Genomic DNA, 18,760 nt, shown 5'->3' on the forward strand with positions numbered 1-18,760 from the left:
TTTTTGGAATGTGGGAGGAAACCGGAGCACCCGGAGAAAACCCACGCAGGCCCGGGGAGAACATGCAAACTCCACCCAGGGAGGCCGGAGCTGGAATCGAACCCGGTACCTCTGCACCGTGAAGCCGACGTGCTAACCATTGGCCTACCGGGCCGCCCCTAAAGAAAAATGAGCTGAAGAAATGAAGCTGCCAATGCTGAATTAGATCCACATTTCTGTGTGTCATGTGATCGCCAAGTACTCGGGGGGCGGGGCTTGTTCCAAATAAAGTCATATACTGTATTTTTTTTTTTTGAAAACCTCCCTTGGCAGCAAACGTGATTCTCCATGAGAATATATGCAAGGAGACAGCCTATGTTTTGTAAAAGTGTAAACATATAAATCAGAGAATGCCATTTTGTCATTTGTCAACTCTAATGAATGGTTACAAGATGATAACTCTCACCAAACTGCAAGGGCGGGTCTTCCCTTCAGCCACCATTTTAGCACTATACTTTCCACTTCACACCAAAAGCCCGATCGAAATCTAATAACGATTTGAAAAAAAATAATAAATCCCTCCTTTTGCAATGCCCTCGTTTCTTGAAAACATATTTTTTTTGCGAAAGTGTGGCGCCTTTCTGGAAAATCAGTGACGAATATAAACAGGCGGTGTGCCGAGCGCACTCTTGACCCCGTCGGCCGCATCAACTAATGACACTTGGAGTATTTTCAATCGGTGGCAAACATCAAAATAGGCCCCGTTTGACGCAAGTGCTGTGGTGAAACACTGTTGACACTCCGTGTCATTTACTCCAATTTATACGCAACATCTCGCTTTCCGTGTTTGTGCTGGAGAGATCATCCGTGCTCTGATCCGGTTTAATGGCACGCTGGCAAAAGGCTCCTGACTTTGTTTTCCCTCCAGAACGAATTAAAACAACTCCCAGACACTGACGTGCGGCTTTTCCTCTGCTCACACCCACGCCGGCAGACACGCCACACGTATTCCAAAATACCACAACAACACACGTAGTACGTCGCTAGCTTTTTTTGTAGTACTATTTTAAAAAATTGTAATGAGGTCTTATGGAGACGATGGAAGAATACTTCTCCGACAAAATCTCCAAAATAATTCTGACGTGTTATCACATAAATATGACATCAATGTCAAATTATTCGCAGAGTTTCACTACTGCAGCGTCCAAGGCAAACAACTTCTGGAAAACCAGCGCATAGTCCAAACGACTAAAAGCCAAACTTTGGACCTGCAAAACTGCACACAGAGACCGCTTAGTCACTCAGATCTCCACCCCGAACTGGGGGGACTGCATCCGATGCGCCCACCCCCGAGAACGTTCCTAATCAATGTTTGCATACCTGCACGCTGGCGCCTCCCGCCCCCCCCCTTCCTCCCTTTCCCTCACTCACCCACTCTGTTGCACACAGTCCCTCCCTCCCTCCCTCCCTCCCTCACTCTCTCACTCTCAGTGCAGCAGTTCACAGGAAGCAACCCAGCTGTCAGTGACTTTTGCCGATACACACTCACGCCTGCTCTCGGTTCTTCAGTGACTCCCGAGGGTGCGCCCGGGGATTGAGCGCACCAGTAGCGTCGAAGCATCCAGTGATGCCTCCTCCAACCTGTAGAGAGCCCTGATAGTCAACTCGTCCGTCTTCAATCATGAGAAAAGACCGTCTCTTCTTGGCCGTAATCCTCACTGCCATCTTCTCCGCCGACCTCTACTTCATCCTCTTGCCGAAGCTGCGGAACGCCGGAGACGGATCGGGACGCTTTTGTTCGTGCCAACGGAGCAATTTCAGCCTCCCCGGTCAGTTCTCCAACTGGACTGCTTTGACGCTCCAGGACCTGGACCCTTCTGGACGCGGCAATGGGAGCTCCAAGCTTGACGGGTTGTTCACCCATCCTCTGTATAACACGGAGAAGCCCACGGTGGCAGCGGCGGAGAGGCTGCTGCAGTCGGACCGGCTGATGGACTACTACAGGAAGAAAGTGTCACGATGGGAAAGGTCAGCTTCTGGTTTCTTCAAAAAAAAATTTTTTAACGCCTATTTTAAGGGTTAGTGAAGAATCTCTGCCGCATGTGTTGCGTAGTTCTCTCATCATTGCGAAAGGGGCGGAATTACCGGATTTTTTTTACGGCCGTTCAACCCAACGCGCACAGACGGCCAGGAGTATAAATACACTTTGGCATCGGTAGCAGATGCGCTCCCGAAGCTGTAAAAACCACAATAGGCAATAGCGAGTGTTTGCTTTGGAGCAAAGCGATTAAGGCAACACTCACGCGGTCTTGGCGTGAGACGCTTGTCTGACTGCTCGTGCGGCGAGATAGGGAGATTTTTGGACCCTTGAGCTGGAAAGGGAGACGAATTATGAGCAGTCGAGCTCGACTTGATGGCTATTTCCACTTTCTCGACTGCTGTTTAAAGCAACAAGATGTGGTTAAAATGCAATACAAGAGAATATATGGCGTGGCGAACTCGCAAAATTAATTCTCTTTTTCCTTTCATCTTTGTGTGAAATATTTCCGGCGCCGCACGTTGGCCACGCGACGCGTCCTCAGACACATGAAGCTATACAACGAAGCCGTAGCCGCTTCCAACATCACCGTGACCGACTACCAAGTGACCTTCGACCCGGACGCCAACTGGCTCAAGTTCCACACGGGGATAAGCCGCCACGCTCTGTACTCCCGTCATGACCCCGCTATTGCACGGCTGCTCCTGGACATGCGCGACATGACAGTCATCAACTCAGGTGACGCGTGGGCTACGTTTTGCAAATTCTCACTTCTGAAATTCAAATGTGATTGTAATGATGGAAATTGTTTTAGATTTCACTCAAGATGAGAAGGCCCTGAAAGGAACTTGTGACTGCAGCCAAGGTAAGGTCAGTTCAAGTTTTTAAGTCACCTCATGTGCATTCAAAGTTTATACTTAAAAAAACTAAACAAAAACAAAAAACGCCAGGAGCAGTACAATGTACACATTATATTTAATTGTGTCATTTTTGTATGTTATAGGGTGCTATTAGTCTTTTTCAAAAACAAAGTTATCACCGCATAGTTTCAAAAATATCCTCCAGCTCCATCGCTTATAAATACTCCCCGCTATTGACACTAATCTGGTTTTCTAAAAGTAACCCCTCTTTGGAGAAATTTTAGGGTAATGGTTGCTGTCTATCTATCCAGTGGTCAAGCCCAGTGGACACCACCTGAAACTGGCGCTGAAGATGCAGAACTTTGGCAAGGCCATGTTCAAGCCGATGAGGTGAGCTCACGTCTTGTGAGACTCATCGTCCATCTTCACGAGCGCTCCTGTAAATTATGTTTTCGTGGTATCAGGCAACAGAGGGACGAGGAGACTCCTGAAGATGTCTTTTTCTTTGTCGATGTCCAGAGACACAATGCAGAGATTGCAGCGTTTCACCTGGACAGGTAACAGAACCTGCACACACACATTTTCCCCATGCAGTTCACTTCATTTTAACAGCACAATAGCTGAGGCAGCGTGACTATTAAGTACAGTCATGCTGACTTGACGTTATCATTAAGGCACTTAACATAAGGATGTAAAGCATCAATTCGGCACCGGACAACAAGAAAGATGTCACAAACAACATTATAAAGAAAGAAAAACAATCTATTGTTGTCATTTTCTGAGGGCGCAGGGGGTCAATTCAAATCGGAATTTTGTTCATGATTCACAAGAGAACCGTCCTCGTTTTAAAACGAGAGCATAAAATAAAGACACGAGGGTTAATTTAGAGAACTGAGATTTTTTTTGTGTGTGTGTGTGAATTACTGTTAGCATCCTGGACTTCCGTAGAGTTCCACCGGTGGTTGGCAGGTTTCTGAACCTCACCGGCGAAGTTTTGCAAGTGACCCGAAATGACGATCTACGGGGTGTCTTCTTCACCTCACCTGGTAATAAATTTGAAGAATCATTTGATGGTCTCGTGTAGCGCTCAAAACGTAATATAGTATAGATATGGATTTCGCTGACCTTTATTTAAGTTGACGGGCACCTTTCAGCTCGACTTCTTCTTCGACTATGCCGGATTTTTCTTTGGGGAATTGGCGTCCTCTAGTGGGAAAATAACAGAAATACATCTAGATCGACGGGACGAACGTTTTTCTTTCAATAAGACAAATATTAGAAAAACGAATTTACTCGACGAATTTGTCAAAGAGCACCCATCCTTATGCAAAGGACAACGAAGCATAAATTATGGAAGTGAAGCAGGTCAGATGAAATAAAGCTGCGTGTAAAATCTGAATTTGATATATCACACTTTTGTCTCCTGTCCTGTCATTCCAGCAAACAACACGTGTTTTTTCGCCAAATGCCTGTACGTATGCAAGACAGAATACGCAGTCTGCGGGAGCCCCGACCTCTTGGAAGGTTCCCTCTCGGCCTACCTCCCCGGCCTCAGCATCGCCCCCCGCATCTCCATCCCCAACCCTTGGATACGCTCGTACACCTTCACCGGGCAGGAAGAGTAAGAATCTTCCATTTTGTCAACCTCATGAACGGCCAAACTGAAGCATTTCTGGATAATTTTGCTGTTATTCTCCTGGAAAAAGGTGGCAGGTGAATCCATCGTACTGCGACACCATAAAGAAACTTTATCCTTACAACTCGGGCAACCGGCTCCTCAACATCATCGACATGTCCGTCTTTGACTTTCTTATGGGTATGTTATGATTGTGATAAATGATCATCTAAATGAAATGAGTACAAGTTAACTCAACGTGCTTCACACAATTAAGAGAATATTTAAAATCATTTACCAATGCATTCATTTTGCAGGTTTTTTTTTACTCCAGAGAATTGGTTTTATGAATGTTTTCAAGCACGATAATAAAATATATCAATTGTGATGTTTCATGCCTTTTTTTTCCTTTTTTTTTTTTACAGGCAACATGGACCGACACCACTATGAGATTTTCACCGAATTTGGTGACGAAGGATTTCTTCTCCACCTGGACAATGCAAGAGGGTGAGAGCAAAAATCATTTTCTTTATTCCATTAAAAAAATAATAATGAATGCTAGTATGACCTTATGTAAACGTGTTGTTTTATGTGATCGTAGATTTGGGAAGCACAGCAAAGATGAGATGTCCATCCTTGCCCCATTATCTCAATGCTGCATGTAAGCAAAATTCTATCGTGCGTGGAAAAACAAAAATGATTTGTTTTCGATTGCACTTGTCCAGAATGAATGAATGTTGATATAGCCAGGATTGTATTACCCCCCTTTTATGATTCTCCCACAGGATAAAGCGTTCCACCCTCCTGAGGCTCCAGCTCTTGGCCCAACCGCAGTTCAGACTGAGCGACGTGATGAGGGAGTCTCTACAAAAAGACCCCCTGCATCCCATCCTAACAGAAGCGCACCTCTCAGCCCTGGATCGCCGGCTCATAAAGATCCTGAGAGCGGTCCAGCGCTGCACGCGCAAGCTGGGCGACGCCCGGGTCATCACTGATGACTTTGTTCGAGCCGCAGTGAATCCTCGGGCATACACAGAGAGCAAAAAGGCCAGGTAGCGGCGGAGGATGGAACTCTACTCTGCTTTTTTTTTTTTTAAAGACTTCGTGATGAAGTGCAGTCGTTTCAATTTTAATGGAACAAGTCAGAATTTTTTTTTTGGGGGGGGGGTGATTCTCAAAACCTGGCCACAGATGGGGTGTGTTGACTTTTTAACAGCTCTATGACACCCTCTACTGGCCAATGTGGAAAATGAACATTAAAAAAAAGGGTAAAGTCACCTTGCGGCGTAATAAACGTGCCAAATAAACAACGCCTGAGGCGGGTTTGAATTCTTTTGACTTTTTTTTATTGCTTAAACTGCCATCTGGAACAATCTATACCAAAAAAAGGATAAACATCTTTGCAGATATAGGAGGTCAAAATGAATACAGGGAAGAATAGAAAAAGAATGGTCCTTTTTGATCACCCGCGGGCTCGGAGGACTACAAGGTCCCACACGGACCCGCTTGTAGGTCAGAACCAGCAGGAGTGACCGACGACTACTGTAAGCCCAGGAAAAGTTCAGCTAAGGCAAACCGGGACGACTGCGGTGTGGCTAAAACATTGAAAACCCATTGCTGCTATTTACACGGAGACAGTAGTTCGACAAAACACCTTCGGCCCTATCGAGAATCGTAATCCTGCGGAGCGGGATGGACAGGAAGTGACTTAAGGACCGCCTGAGCGAAAGGGCGACACGTCGTGAGGATGATCGGGCTGTAATCGGGGAGGGGGAAAAAAACAAATACACTTGTGATTACACTGTAAATCAGCATCACAATGTTCTCTCTTCAGGGGGGGGGGGAAATGACAGGAATGAAGGTAGGCTGAAATCACTTGAATAAGATACTCATGAAGGAACGAATGGAATATTCATTAACGGTGTCGCTTCTGCACAAAGCTGCTGTTCTCGCGCCGAGGATGTGTCACAACAACATGCCAAAAAAGCGCAGAGACCAAATCACAAGCGGGTGAAACGACAGGCAGCGTTTTCCAGTAGGCAACAAAGCAAAAGTTTGAAATAAATAACTCGCTCTCGATACATAAATACCTCAGATGTCCTGAAATAGGTTTCTTTACACCGTTTCATTTAGTTGAAAGGGGGGGGGGGAAGGTGGAACCCATTATTACTCAATACAATCACATATTGTCGATTGACAAGAAGCATTTATTTACTTTGTGGCACTGGAAAGCTAAAATAGAATTTATGGAAAAATAAGTGTTTACAAAAGACAGAGAAAACCTTTTTTTTTCTTTTTTAAAGATTATCATCACTCCGAACCATAAATTTAAGAAGAATAATAGTCATTGAGTCATGGATCGTTTAACTAGAACATAGCGCATAAATGACCAATTTATTTGGCTTATACTAAAAAAACAGAATACTGAAATACACAATACTTTTGTTGGGGGGTGGGGGGTGGGGGTTCCCCTTTATATATATTTTTTCTCTTCAAGTCAAGGTGTTCTACTGATTAGGACAAAAAAGGTTTTGAGGGAGAGAAAAAAAAAATCCTATTTAACGCTCCAAACATTTAATCTCACCGTGTAATAAACATTTGGCACCAGCCTCAAAGCTGCACACTAAAACTCAAAACTTTTTCAACGTCTTGACATTGTCTCGTCCTACCGCTCGGAAAGCAAAAAAAACCCAAAAAGGATTCAAAAACGAGCCGTCACGCCTGACTGACATTTGGTGCATTCGTCGTCTCTTATGCTCGTGAGCTCCTGTTGCGTGTCTCTAACGGGACTCGAGGGGGTTGGGGGTGGGGGGGGCGACATCCGTCTGTAACTAATTCCTAATGTGAGGTTTTTTGATTGTCCTGTCCTTCAGAGCCCAGATCTCCAAACAAACGTTGCTTTGCGTTCTTGGAAAAAACAAAGCGGAACCGGCTGATCGATGACGTAGGTAGCGTGATGCAACTGTGCCTACACGGTAACGTTACAGCAGCTGGTACAAGCGCTGGTGAACGGCTAAAAGTCACCCCCGGGGGTGGAAAAGAAAAGGGGGGGGGGAACTCAAGAGGAGAAGCAAAAGGAGAGGCCAGGAAGTGGCGGAAAGCAACTTGCGTTGGTGGACCCGAGGTCGGAAAGGAGCAAAAGAGGGGGGATGGGAGGGGGGAGTGGGGGGGTGGGGGGTGTAACGCGAGCCCCCCTTCAGACCGACAGCGAGACGAAGCTGTTGTACTGTTGGATGTTGCGTTTGAGGATGTCCGAACACGGGCCCAGGACGCGCTCAAAGCGAGGCCGGTCCAGCTTGACGCACTTGAGGGGGCCGCGGGCGACCACGGTGGCGGCGCGGGGGCGGTTCATCAGCAGGGCGATCTCACCTGCGTGAAAAACGCAATCCACACCAGGTCAAGCGCCGACAATACCAAATATGTATTCTGATGACTCTTCAAAAAAAAAGCAATGTTGCTACTCCTTCCCAACAACGTTAAATGAAAATATTACCAGCTGCCATTTTGTCATTATTGTTGTAAAAATCATTCATTTCTTTACCGAAGTAGTCCGATGGTCCTAATCTTCCCACTTCGACAAACTCTTCGTTCTCCGAGCGACGCTGCAACACCGCGGCGGAACCCTGAAATATGCACACACCACACACACACGCGTTCGAATTCCTATCCAAGGCCGAGCGCGCCATCGTCACTTGAGGCTCTTGCGCGTGCTCCTCTTTGCCGGCGGCGAGGGCGTTTACCTCCAAAATGATGAAGAACTCATCTCCGGGTTCTCCCTGCACCACAATCTTCTGGCCGTCCTCAAACTGGACCGGCTCCAGGGCGTCGGCGACGGTCAGTCGCTCCCACTTGTCCAGGGACTCTGAGAAAAAGCAGCCGTGACACATTAGGTTTGAAAAAAGAGTCAAGTTACTGGTTCTTAGTTGTGTTTTACTTCCTGACCTTTTTTTTTTTTTAATGACACAGAAATTTTCAACGTGCATCATGTTGCCGAAAATGCAACAGGCAAAAATAATTTCTTCCGCTTCGACTGTCAATGAATAAAAAGGAACCCACCTAAAATCGAGACCTTCCTGAGGAATTCCTCGTACATCTTCCTCTTCCTCAAAGTGCTTCCCTGAGTTCCCAAAATAAAAGCATCGTTTTTGTGAAGATTCTCGGCCACCGGCGCCATTTTTTCTCCCGACGCCTCCTCACCATGAGTATTCTCCTGTAGCTGTCTCTGTCGATGCCCCACAGCTTGACGTTGGTCTTGGCTCTGACGGTGGCGGCCCTCGGGGTGCCGTATATCAACGCCAGCTCTCCAAAGCTGCCGCCTTCGCCGATGCTCGTCACCCATTCGTTGTTCACGTACACCTGCACGATGGAAGCCGAGACGCATCACATTTGTGTTTAGAGAGCAGAAGCAATTCCCGTTTTTTGCCCAATTTGTATTTCGATCAAGCTTCAGAATTGAAACAGGAAAATACTCACATCCATCTCCCCTTGGTCAATCACGTAGAAATTGTCACCCTCGTCGCCTGCGGACAGAAAATAACGAACAAATGACCCTCGCATTTGATCGTCTCGTCATTTTGCCCGCGCGATCCTACCCTGCAAAATAACGGTCTCCCCGGCGATGTAGGTGACAGGAAACATGGCGTCGAATATGTCACTGCAAAGAAACGTTTTGAGAGTTAGGCACAGTCGCACAAACCTGGAACCTGCGCCCCAAAAATGCGAGGAAATAAAGTTTTTTGAAGGAAAATCAAGTTCGAGTCAGGTACCTCCTCTCATTGTCGTCCAGGTGAGAGAAGAGCACATTCTTTTCAATCGCTTTGGCTAAGGCCGCCATTGTCTTGTAGTCCTTCGGAATCACCTGAAGAAACGACACGCGTCACTACGGACTGAAGCAAAAGCTCCTCCCTGAACATCCGAAAGTGTTTGGTGTGTACCTTCCTGACATAGGAAGCGGCATCCTCTTCCGTGTAAACCTCGGCGCTGAAGGCGCCCCGCCGCCTGCGGCCCTTCACCACGGGGTTCATGGGAGGGGAGACCTCCTCATCGCGGGAGTCGGAGCGCGAACTGCTGGCCTTCTGCTGGTTCTGGATCTGCTTGGCCTCCTCCTGACCAGGAGGGGGCGATGCAAGAATCAAAAGACTGGCTTTCCGGAAACGTTTTGAAAGCTCAAGATTGCCCAACCATTCTCCAAAAAGACTACGGAATATATCTCGCACACTTTTTCCACATGATGCTGACTCTCTTTCTGTCTAGCGGGCAGTAACGTGAGCAAAAAGGGGCTGGTACGCACCTTCTCAAGCCTCTCAAAGTACTCCCGGAGGAAGGCCATAGGCCGGTCGGGCCGGGAGGTGCACAGCTGGACAATGCAGTCTTTCAGCAGCTGTTGAATGTTGTGTTTCTGCACGTACTGCTCGCACTCCCTCAGGCTCCTCTCCTCTTCGCTGCTCGTGCTTCCAGAAGCCATGACGACAATCGCAAGCTAGCTCGATGACCTCTAACCTTGGGAGTACAAGAGAGAGCCAACAGGAAGAGGGAAAGAAAAGCCAAAAAAAAAAACAAACAGATGTGATGAGATCTTCTCAATGCCGTAAGAAGTTACAGGATTCTAAATGAGGCATGGGGCACTTTTAGTTTCTGTGTGAGAAACGGGGACAAAAATAACAAGAACGTGAGAGAAGTGGAACCGGAGCGAGAAGGCCAAGAGACGTTTGGTGTTGTTTAGCGACAGCCCCGAAGACGGTCAGATGATGTCTGCCTTCAGACCGCAACATTTTTCATCTGCTTGAGTCAAGTTTGATGTCACAAAGACCGGCTGTGAAAGTGAGTCATGCGCAATTTTGATTGAAATCAAGTCACACACCAAAAGCGTGACCAGCCTCTCGTTTGAGGTTCCATGTAAACAGAAAAACGCTTCTCAGAAAAGCTGGTCATGATCGTGTGATCAAAGTCTGATATAACAGCGGAGTGCTAAGAGATGGTTTGGGCTTTTATCAAACAGGAAAGACTCTTAAGTTACATTTCGAAACTGCAAGAATCTGTAAACCACACGCATCCTGTGGCGGCAACACTACGAGGATGAGTGACATTTAAATAAAATTTGAACCGCAAATAAATAAGCACATGCAGGTGACGGACCAAAAATTATTTACTTATTACTTTTTTTTATATTAAAAATAAATACAGTGGCACTGGGACCGGTTCAATTCCGCTCGTCAGTTATTTGGAAGAAACAATTGCACAACTCAGTGACCTTGCTAAATAAGTAGCAGTTGAATAAGCAGTATGAAAATAGTGCCGCTGGTGAATGTAAATCTGAAATAATTCCTGCAAAATGAATCTTTGAAGTTAACATTGTGTGCAGTATGCAATGACGTCTAGGTCAGGGAGTGCTGGCCAAAACAAAGCTTGACCAATGGGTGAATGTCGCGGATCCTAAATTAGACACTAAAATCAACGTGGTTAGAAATGCTTTACTTCTCCAACTGGGGTAAATTCCACGTTAAAAGCTTGTTCGAGGTTTTGATGTATCGCTTGCTAGCTCCGTGCAAAGGCAAAGCCCTCTTGACGCCATCTTGGGTTCCATCATAAACAAACGCGAGACAAGGGGAAACAATTTTCAGAGGTTATGACGTTGCATCGGCGAAAGGGAAGAGGAATACTCACAAGATATCGTGAAATCCTACCGAGCCCTGCGACAGCGACTCGGGACGGGTGGTGTTTGTCAAAGCAGTAACCGTTAGCAGCTTCTGCTCTCTTCGATCTTTTTTTTCCCCGAGCCCTGGACCGCTGCCCCACCGGATACGCATGAGAGCCAATCAGCGACCTTCACTGACGTCAATTCTCCTCGTTCTGACATGTGAGCCAGTAACCCCTGGCAACCTTAAAGGCGCCGCGTTCAAGAGAATGACGTCAAGGCGATCAACTTGAACTGAAAAATGGAGATTGGGGGGGGGAAGGAAGACACATAAGTACGGCGAAATATTGAATGTGCTTAAATGTTGTAACAGAGAGCCTGGAGCCATTTTGTATCTATAAAAAAAGTCTACGGACCATATGCTATTTGGGTGCTGAAGTGGTGCGCGTTTTTAACTATCCCCTTGAAAGTTTGAAATACAAAGATTTGAAAGATAATGTGCTTTTTTGACGTGATATTTGAAGTTCGTTGGAGTCTTGTGACATTGTGTAAAAAAATGACTGTACATAGATTGACATGATTGTTAGCCAATTGCTTCACCAAAACAGTTCATCGATTGTGTCATTGACCAATCAGTGAATTGCTACGTTATCTTATTCGACTGACAGTCACTTTGACAAACCACTGACTTGTGTTAAACAAACTTGCCTGCCAAAACACAGGAGGCGGGTCTTATATGATTCTTCCAGCCAATCGGAACGCACTTTATAGTGACGCTTGCTCCCATCAGTTGTTATTGTTTTGCTGTATGGAGCCTGGAAGTTAATATTCATATAAACAGGACCGCCGTTGTTTGTCACCCCCAAGCGATACGATCAGTATCGTTTATCTCATTCATAGTTTTAAACGATTGGAGGATCGTTCGCTGTCGGTGCTTGCATGCTTACGATCCGGGGCTAGTCCGTCCGGACATTACTCTCCCGGAGGACTGTGAGCGTGGCGTTTGGAGTCGGGGCAGAGGAGGAGGAGAAAGCGGAGGAGGCCCCGGTGTGGATCGAACCGATCACGAGGCCTCTGAGCTCGGCCAGCGAGAGGACTGGGTAAACTGGCGGCTCGGATGGATTCCCAGGACGAATCGGATGGCGGACCCGAGATGCTCCGAGGTTTCATCTGTGCCTCGTTTAATCAGGATACTACGTAAGCAACCTTAGGGCCTTCATTGCCCTGCACGAACGCAAGATCATTGACGCACCTGCTTGTTGTATAATCACTTTGATCAACACTTAAAAGAGCTCTAGATTTAAATTTAAGAAAAGTATATTCATCAATTTTCCTCGAAATCTCAGCCCCGAAGCAGTTTGCCATAAAGTCCTCCCAAACACCTACATATTAACTACAGTGCTGTTACACTGCTGATTTGACCTGTATTAACCCATGTTTTAATCTCAAAAAGTATCACATTCAGAATGCAAAAATAATTTGTCGTGGGAGCACAATGAAATGCAGCAGCACCCCCCCAAAAAAATTTATCCTTTGATAGAAAATAACCTGCAACTTAAAAACAGATAATTACATAAAATGTCATGCAAATACAGAGATATTTATTGATTCAAGCACAACCTCTTCATAAGTTTTTACTAGCGCTGGTTGTAAAAGTAAGCAGGTGGGCTGCACAGCCTTAACCGTCATGTTCTTGTCGTCATCTGTTTTGAACAAAGCAAGATTTTCAGAGGTCCAGATGGTACTGCAGGCTGTGTCACAGCTCAGATTTCCTGTCTGACACATGAGTGAGTCACACACCCTATGTGAGATCTGTAAACAAACCAGTGAAGGTAAACCAAAAGGATGCCTCTACTCTGCCCTTTGGTTTCAGATCCTTTTGTGTGTGTGTGTGTGTGTTTTAGCTCCCTGTCGGTGGGCACCAAGACGGGCTACCGTCTTTTCTCAGTCACCGCCGTGGACAAACTGGACTGCATCCATGAGGGAGGTGAGGAAAAAATGCTTCTCGTGCATACAAAATCGTTTAGTACATACAATGAACCCCCTCTGTTCGCGCGGCATTTAAAATGGAGGTAAAGCATGAAGACCGCGCAGCTAGCATGCACATAATATCTGAAGCCACGTTACATGAACGACAGCATTCAGTCGTGAAACGATCCAACGCAAAACACCGCCTTCACCCGTGGCTCAGAAATGGCGTTAGTACTCAGATGCTCGCCGAAATAACCCGCGGGCTCCGATTGGGCAAACCGATATTTTCCTCTCACCGCAGTGGAGTGTCCCGATGTGTGCATCGTGGAGCGGCTGTTCTCCAGCAGCCTGGTGGTGGTGGTGAGCCAATCCGTGCCGCGGCGGATGAACGTCTATCACTTCAAGAAAGGTACCGAGATCTGCAACTACAGCTACACCAACAACATCCTTTCTGTCAAGCTCAACAGGCAGGTAAGACGGTCGTAATCATCGATCGCCCTACCCGTGTTGCGGGGGCGACAACGGTATTTTTTGAAATTCGCTCCGTGTCGGCCAATCGCTGTTGATAGTTCGTAGTTATCGGCTTCCGCTAACTTCCCCGTCCGTCTCCCCCGTCAGCGACTGGTGGTGTGCCTGGAAGAGTCCATTTACATCCATAATATCAAAGACATGAAACTCCTCAAGACCCTTCTCAACACCCCCACCAACCCGTCAGGTAAGCGCACGTGGTTGCTTGTCTAGTGAGGCCGCGTGCATCATATTGTCAAGGAAGTTTTTGACTAGACTTCCCCTGGAAGGTTAATTTCATTTCACCAAAAACTGTGAAATAATGCACCAAATATTACAAGACCCTTGTTTTGTGTAAATGCTTGGTGGGCCGATTAAAAAAAAAAAAAACTCCCTCCTTTCCAGGTCTCTGCGCCCTGTCCGTCAACCACGGCAACTCTTTCTTGGCATATCCAGGCAGCGCCACTCTTGGCGAGATCACAGTGTACGACGCAAACAACCTGGTGAGTCCTCATCCTCCGCAATCGTCAAAAGCGACATGGCGATTGTGCCGATAGCGTGATTGTTTGCTGTTTAGAGCACCGTGACGCTGATCCAGGCCCACGCCAGTCCCCTGGCGGCGCTCACCTTCAACGCCTCCGGCACCAAACTCGCTAGCGCTTCGGAGAAGGCGAGTCCTTTTTTTCTTCAACGTCTTCTTTCGCATCCACCTGCGTGACCCGCCGGCTTCTCGTTTCCCTCCGCAGGGCACCGTGATCAGGGTGTTCAGCGTTCCCGAAGGACAGAGGCTGTTTGAGTTCCGGCGGGGGATGAAAAGGTTAGCAATCATATCGCCAAAAAAAAAAAAAAAAAAAAGAGATGACGAGTATCGTGAGGAATGAAAAGATCATGATGTCGATACAGTTCCTTCCCTTCAGCTGATTTCGTTCGTGGCTGACAAATTGCCCTTCTCCTTTTCAGATACGTTAGCATTAGTTCATTGTCCTTCAGCGCCGACGCGCAGTTTCTGTGTGCCTCCAGCAACACCGAGACGGTCCATATCTTCAAATTGGAACAGCACAGTCCCAGGTTTAAAAAAAAAAAAAGCAAAATTTTATTTTATGTATTTTATTATATATATATTTTTTGTTTATTTATTTATTTATTTTTGTTGTATTTTTTCTTATTTTATTTGATGTTGTTTTTAACATGGTACTCGTGATTTTAACTGCTTGTTGTAAGGTGTCCTTGAGTTTCTAGAAAGGCGCCCACAAATAGAATGTATTATTCCACTCGCGACAGCTAAACGTTAGCGCTGTGTGGTGAAAGTCAACTCGGTTCAAGTCACCTCAAATAATGAAATTTTCATCCGGAACAACAACAAAAAAAAAATCGCAGCTTTTTAATGCCGGTCCCAGTTGGAGTTTACCGTCAAAGTAAACATCAAACAATGAAAAACCGTAACCGTAAGGATGCCGTAGCTTTCTGTAGACAGATAATATAACAAAACCCACAGGCATATATTCTTTATCATCTCTTTAAAAAAAACGTGTGTGTTTTTTTTTTTGTCGTAGTAGTTTCTTCGTCATTTTCATCTACATGACTGTCCGTGTTTTATGTTATGTGTTGTGTTTATTATTTTACTTTATGTTAGCTGTATTGTAAAGCGCTTTGTTACAGCTGCCGCTGTTGTGAAAGCGCTATATAAATAAGCATGTATTGTATTGTATTGTATTGTATTATTATTATTATTATTATTATTAGGGCGGCCCGGTAGTCCAGTGGTTAGCACGTCGGCTTCACAGTGCAGAGGTACCGGGTTCGATTCCAGCTCCGACCTCCCTGTGTGGAGTTTGCATGTTCTCCCCGGGCCTGCGTGGGTTTTCTCCGGGTGCTCCGGTTTCCTCCCACATTCCAAAAACATGCGTGGCAGGCTGATTGAACACTCTAAATTGTCCCTAGGTGTGAGTGTGAGCATGGTTGGTTGTTTGTCTCTGTGTGCCCTGCGATTGGCTGGCAACCGATTCAGGGTGTCCCCCGCCTACTGCCCGGAGACAGCTGGGATAGGCTCCGGCACCCCCCGCGACCCTAGTGAGGATCAAGCGGCTCGGAAGATGAATGAATGAATGAATGAATAAACTAGACTTTACTTTATCCCACCAAACCATGACAATGAGTTTTCCTACTCATGACTCCTGTGACTATAAGCCTTTCATCCTCAGTATCTTCTATTTTGAATCACAAAACGACTTTTGGCTTTCTAGTCAAGAGGAGGAGTCTCCCACGTGGTCTGCGTACGTGGGGAAAATGTTCACAGCTGCCAGCACCTACTTACCAGCTCAGGTGTCCGACATGATGCATCAGGACCGAGCCTTCGCCACCGTGCGACTCAACACGTTCGGCCTGAAGAACATCTGCGCCCTGGCGACGTAAGACAGAAAATTATTTGAGGTGAGGGGAGAGAGGGGAAAGAGATACATCTTCATATCCTGTTTTGGTGCATTTTGGACGGCAGGATTCAGAAGCTGCCTCGCCTGCTGGTGGCGTCCTCGGACGGCCATCTTTACATCTATAACGTCGATCCGCAGGATGGAGGTGAATGTATGCTGGTCCAAAAACACAGGTGTGCAATGACATGTTCTTCCACTAGAGGGCAGACGTTTGCGCATAAGATTCAGAGTACATTTAAAAACAAACACCGATTCAGAAAATGTTGTACCTATTACCGCTTTAACTTGGTGTCTGCGCGGGACCCGGCAGGTTGTTCGATGGCAGCGAGGAGCAGGTGGAACAGAAGGGAGACGAGACGCCAGTAGAGGTCTCCAGTCAACCGGCCGGCCAATCCTACGCAGCCACCGTCGCTCTTCCCTCCAGCCCGCCATGCTCGACCACACTCTTGGGTGAGTTAGATGTGAATTAAAACTTTTCAGGATTTTTTTTTGGGTGGGGGGGGCTGATCTCTACCAACAAACTCATCTCGGCCTCCTTTCTTCAATTCCCAGGGTACTCGGAGGACGGGGGAACGCAGAAGGGGGACGTCATCCCAGAGCATGAGTTCGCCGAGGGCCCCGTGTGTCTGGATGACGAAAACGAATTTCCTCCAGTCAGTAACTAGATAAACTCTTAAAGCCCCCCCCCCCCCCACACCCCTCACTACTGATCCCTAACTGTTGGATGTAGAGAGAAAGGGAGGTGGGTGGGGTGCACTATGAAAACCAGCCGCTTCCTCCTTCCACACATACCCCTGCAGGTCAAGGGGACTAACCCTATCAGAAAGTCCCATACGGGGGTTTTGGGATTTTGTCGAGACCTACAAACACATTCTTGGAGCGGACATTTTACTCAATAGAAACATCTCACATTCTGTTTCTGACAAAGTCTACCTTATCACGCCACAAAATACGGTAGTGTTCGAATTTGGGAGTGACGTTGCCTGCGGCGTCACAGAAGCAAATCGCAGGCTACGTGATTTTTGATAGATCGTCGCGTGACGTCGACTTAAGCACCGACCTTTTGACGAGGTCGACATTCCCTAAAAGTGGTCCTTGCATGTTGCTCGGCTTATGTTCGAGATGACACTGAAAAGAGAGAAATTAGGAGTAAGAGTAGAATTACACAAATGAAGCCATCGGTATGGGTGGAAAGTCGATAGTTTTACAAGAAAAATAGCTGTCATTTCAAGATAATATAATATATATAATATAATTTCAATAAAATTGTAATTTTATGACAGAAAATTTTGGACTCGCCGAGAATAAAGAAACATTTAAATAGAATAATGTTGTATTATGTTAAAAAGTAATACATTAATGAGAAAAAAAATCATAATTTTAAAGAGAATAAGTTTGTGATTCTGCAAGAATCAAATTGCCACTTAAGAGAATAGGTTGGACTTTTATGAGAATAAAATAATAACTTTCAAATTATGTATTGAAGGTTGGAATAAATGAATACTGTCAGACATTCCCAGGGGGGGAAAGAAAAGTCATTTTTAATTTTAGGAAAATACATGATTTATAGAGAATGAAGTTCATTACTTGATAACATTTTTTTAAATGGATATTTATCAGATGAACGTAAAATAGGATTTGATTTATGATAAATCATCTATAAGGAATGAAAAGAAATGTTTAGGAGAGAAAAGTCGGCCTTTTACGAGAATCAAGGTTTTGCGTTTTTTTTTTCCTTTGGGCGTGGTCCTATTAACATTTTACACCTAGGTTTTGGCACAGCCACAAAATAACAACTCAATCGTTTGACGAGAGTATTTTTTTTTGAATGATTTTATTATTGATTTATGATTAGATTTTTTTATGATCCACCGTTCTCAGCGGTGTAACCATAATGTCATCCAGGGAGCATGCATGCTGTAAAGTGCAGATGACGCGGCCCAGCTACACCCCCATAGCACAAAGCTGGCAGGGGGGGGGGGGGGTGTAAAAAAATAGCTTTTGTGTATCCTGCTGAAAACAAACCAAAGGAAGCATGTGGAAACCTCCTTCGTGGCAGTTGTTACGTCTAGTCTTAATTATGATTTTTATTTTACATTTCTACGCAAAAGGCTCCTTGCAAAGTGTGCATTGTTGCAGTTGAGTCTGCTTGATAGGGTACTTTCTGTTTTTGCACAAGATCGACCATAACGGTATTTCCATTTGTATTTTTCATCAACAAAGCCTCACAGTTTGAGTCGCCATCACCTCCAGACAAAGAGTATTTCAAATAAGAGCATTCAAATCATGCACTTTTTTTTTTCTTACGGATAACGCTACGATTAACGATGCAGCTGTGATACTAATTCTGGTAGCGAGTGGAACATGAGAAGATATGTGAAGGAGCCAGTGGTTAAATGTGAAACTCTTTAACGGCGTACGATCAAGTGACAAGACAGGTCCTTGAATTTCAATATGGTTATTTTTGATGATAGGAAACGGTTTTACACGTTAACGCAAACTGACCATGCAGACCTATATTTTCTTTTTTTTTTACTTTGTGTAAAATGTGTGTATAAATCGCATCCACTACTCACCAAAAAAGTTTGAGGTACTGGTGCTTCCTGGTAGCCTGCTGATTGACAAGTGATCACGTGCTGGTCGATTCACGGACAAGAAACATTTTGCATTCCAGTTCCTTCTTACAGACGAGCAAGTTGTGCAAAAACACACACACACACACTGAAA

At 45.7% G+C, this 18,760-nt stretch overlaps 3 protein-coding genes and 1 long non-coding RNA gene across 7 annotated transcripts; 2 read left to right on the forward strand and 2 right to left on the reverse strand.

Annotated features, from left to right (window-relative positions):
- Nucleotides 1–1,452: 1,452 nt before the first annotated feature.
- Nucleotides 1,453–6,329, forward strand: fam20a (FAM20A golgi associated secretory pathway pseudokinase). Its single transcript, XM_052069698.1, has 11 exons — nt 1,453–2,007; nt 2,562–2,755; nt 2,832–2,882; nt 3,189–3,267; nt 3,342–3,434; nt 3,808–3,923; nt 4,318–4,498; nt 4,584–4,693; nt 4,918–4,999; nt 5,094–5,153; nt 5,278–6,329. The coding sequence occupies exons 1-11, from the start codon at nt 1,661–1,663 to the stop codon at nt 5,546–5,548; spliced, it is 1,584 nt and encodes a 527-aa protein (XP_051925658.1). The 5' UTR covers nt 1,453–1,660; the 3' UTR covers nt 5,549–6,329.
- Nucleotides 3,792–4,060, reverse strand: LOC127603499 (uncharacterized). Its single transcript, XR_007963082.1, has 2 exons — nt 4,003–4,060; nt 3,792–3,920 (listed from the first exon to the last, which is right to left on the reverse strand). It is a non-coding gene; the product is annotated as an uncharacterized LOC127603499 (long non-coding RNA).
- A 349-nt stretch (nt 6,330–6,678) lies between the features above and the next one.
- Nucleotides 6,679–11,350, reverse strand: LOC127603441 (cAMP-dependent protein kinase type I-alpha regulatory subunit). 3 transcript variants are annotated; one of them, XM_052069733.1, is made up of 11 exons: nt 11,156–11,350; nt 9,783–9,986; nt 9,427–9,597; nt 9,259–9,350; nt 9,085–9,146; nt 8,966–9,012; nt 8,690–8,848; nt 8,549–8,609; nt 8,233–8,354; nt 8,034–8,115; nt 6,679–7,861 (listed from the first exon to the last, which is right to left on the reverse strand). In XM_052069733.1, exons 2-11 carry the CDS (start codon nt 9,954–9,956, stop codon nt 7,689–7,691), a joined length of 1,143 nt encoding a protein of 380 aa, XP_051925693.1. In that variant the 5' UTR covers nt 9,957–9,986; nt 11,156–11,350; the 3' UTR covers nt 6,679–7,688. The 3 variants fall into 3 exon arrangements, with proteins under 3 accessions (XP_051925693.1, XP_051925692.1, XP_051925694.1); XM_052069732.1 differs by having other exon boundaries at nt 9,783–9,991; nt 11,156–11,343; XM_052069734.1 differs by lacking the exon at nt 11,156–11,350 and adding an exon at nt 10,967–11,075 and having other exon boundaries at nt 9,783–9,991.
- Nucleotides 11,351–11,884: 534 nt separating this feature from the next.
- Nucleotides 11,885–18,740, forward strand: LOC127603425 (WD repeat domain phosphoinositide-interacting protein 1-like). 2 transcript variants are annotated; one of them, XM_052069703.1, is made up of 13 exons: nt 11,885–12,323; nt 12,845–12,913; nt 13,031–13,113; nt 13,399–13,568; nt 13,716–13,812; nt 14,010–14,107; nt 14,182–14,274; nt 14,351–14,421; nt 14,565–14,672; nt 15,848–16,012; nt 16,099–16,206; nt 16,344–16,483; nt 16,586–18,740. In XM_052069703.1, the coding sequence occupies exons 1-13, from the start codon at nt 12,244–12,246 to the stop codon at nt 16,696–16,698; spliced, it is 1,395 nt and encodes a 464-aa protein (XP_051925663.1). In that variant the 5' UTR covers nt 11,885–12,243; the 3' UTR covers nt 16,699–18,740. The 2 variants fall into 2 exon arrangements, with proteins under 2 accessions (XP_051925663.1, XP_051925664.1); XM_052069704.1 differs by lacking the exon at nt 12,845–12,913 and having other exon boundaries at nt 11,886–12,323.
- The last annotated feature ends 20 nt before the right edge of the window (nt 18,741–18,760 follow it).

This window comes from Hippocampus zosterae, chromosome 7 (assembly GCF_025434085.1).
Source record: "Hippocampus zosterae strain Florida chromosome 7, ASM2543408v3, whole genome shotgun sequence".
Classification (NCBI taxonomy): Eukaryota; Metazoa; Chordata; class Actinopteri; order Syngnathiformes; family Syngnathidae; genus Hippocampus; species Hippocampus zosterae.

Excerpts from the sequence above, each read along its gene's own strand:
- fam20a (XM_052069698.1), top strand. The coding sequence starts at position 1,661 with ATGAGAAAAGACCGTCTCTTCTTGGCCGTAATCCTCACTGCCATCTTC. Across the intron at positions 3,268-3,341 it reads GCCATGTTCAAGCCGATGAG|GCAACAGAGGGACGAGGAGA; the intron begins GTGAGCTCACGT and ends TCGTGGTATCAG. Across the intron at positions 3,435-3,807 it reads GCAGCGTTTCACCTGGACAG|CATCCTGGACTTCCGTAGAG; the intron begins GTAACAGAACCT and ends AATTACTGTTAG.
- LOC127603441 (XM_052069733.1), bottom strand. The coding sequence starts at position 9,956 with ATGGCTTCTGGAAGCACGAGCAGCGAAGAGGAGAGGAGCCTGAGGGAG. Across the intron at positions 8,116-8,232 it reads AGTTCTTCATCATTTTGGAG|GGTTCCGCCGCGGTGTTGCA; the intron begins GTAAACGCCCTC and ends TGCATATTTCAG. Across the intron at positions 7,862-8,033 it reads AGGACCATCGGACTACTTCG|GTGAGATCGCCCTGCTGATG; the intron begins GTAAAGAAATGA and ends TTTTTCACGCAG.
- LOC127603425 (XM_052069703.1), top strand. The coding sequence starts at position 12,244 with ATGGATTCCCAGGACGAATCGGATGGCGGACCCGAGATGCTCCGAGGT. Across the intron at positions 16,013-16,098 it reads AACATCTGCGCCCTGGCGAC|GATTCAGAAGCTGCCTCGCC; the intron begins GTAAGACAGAAA and ends TTTGGACGGCAG. Across the intron at positions 16,484-16,585 it reads ATGCTCGACCACACTCTTGG|GGTACTCGGAGGACGGGGGA; the intron begins GTGAGTTAGATG and ends TTCAATTCCCAG.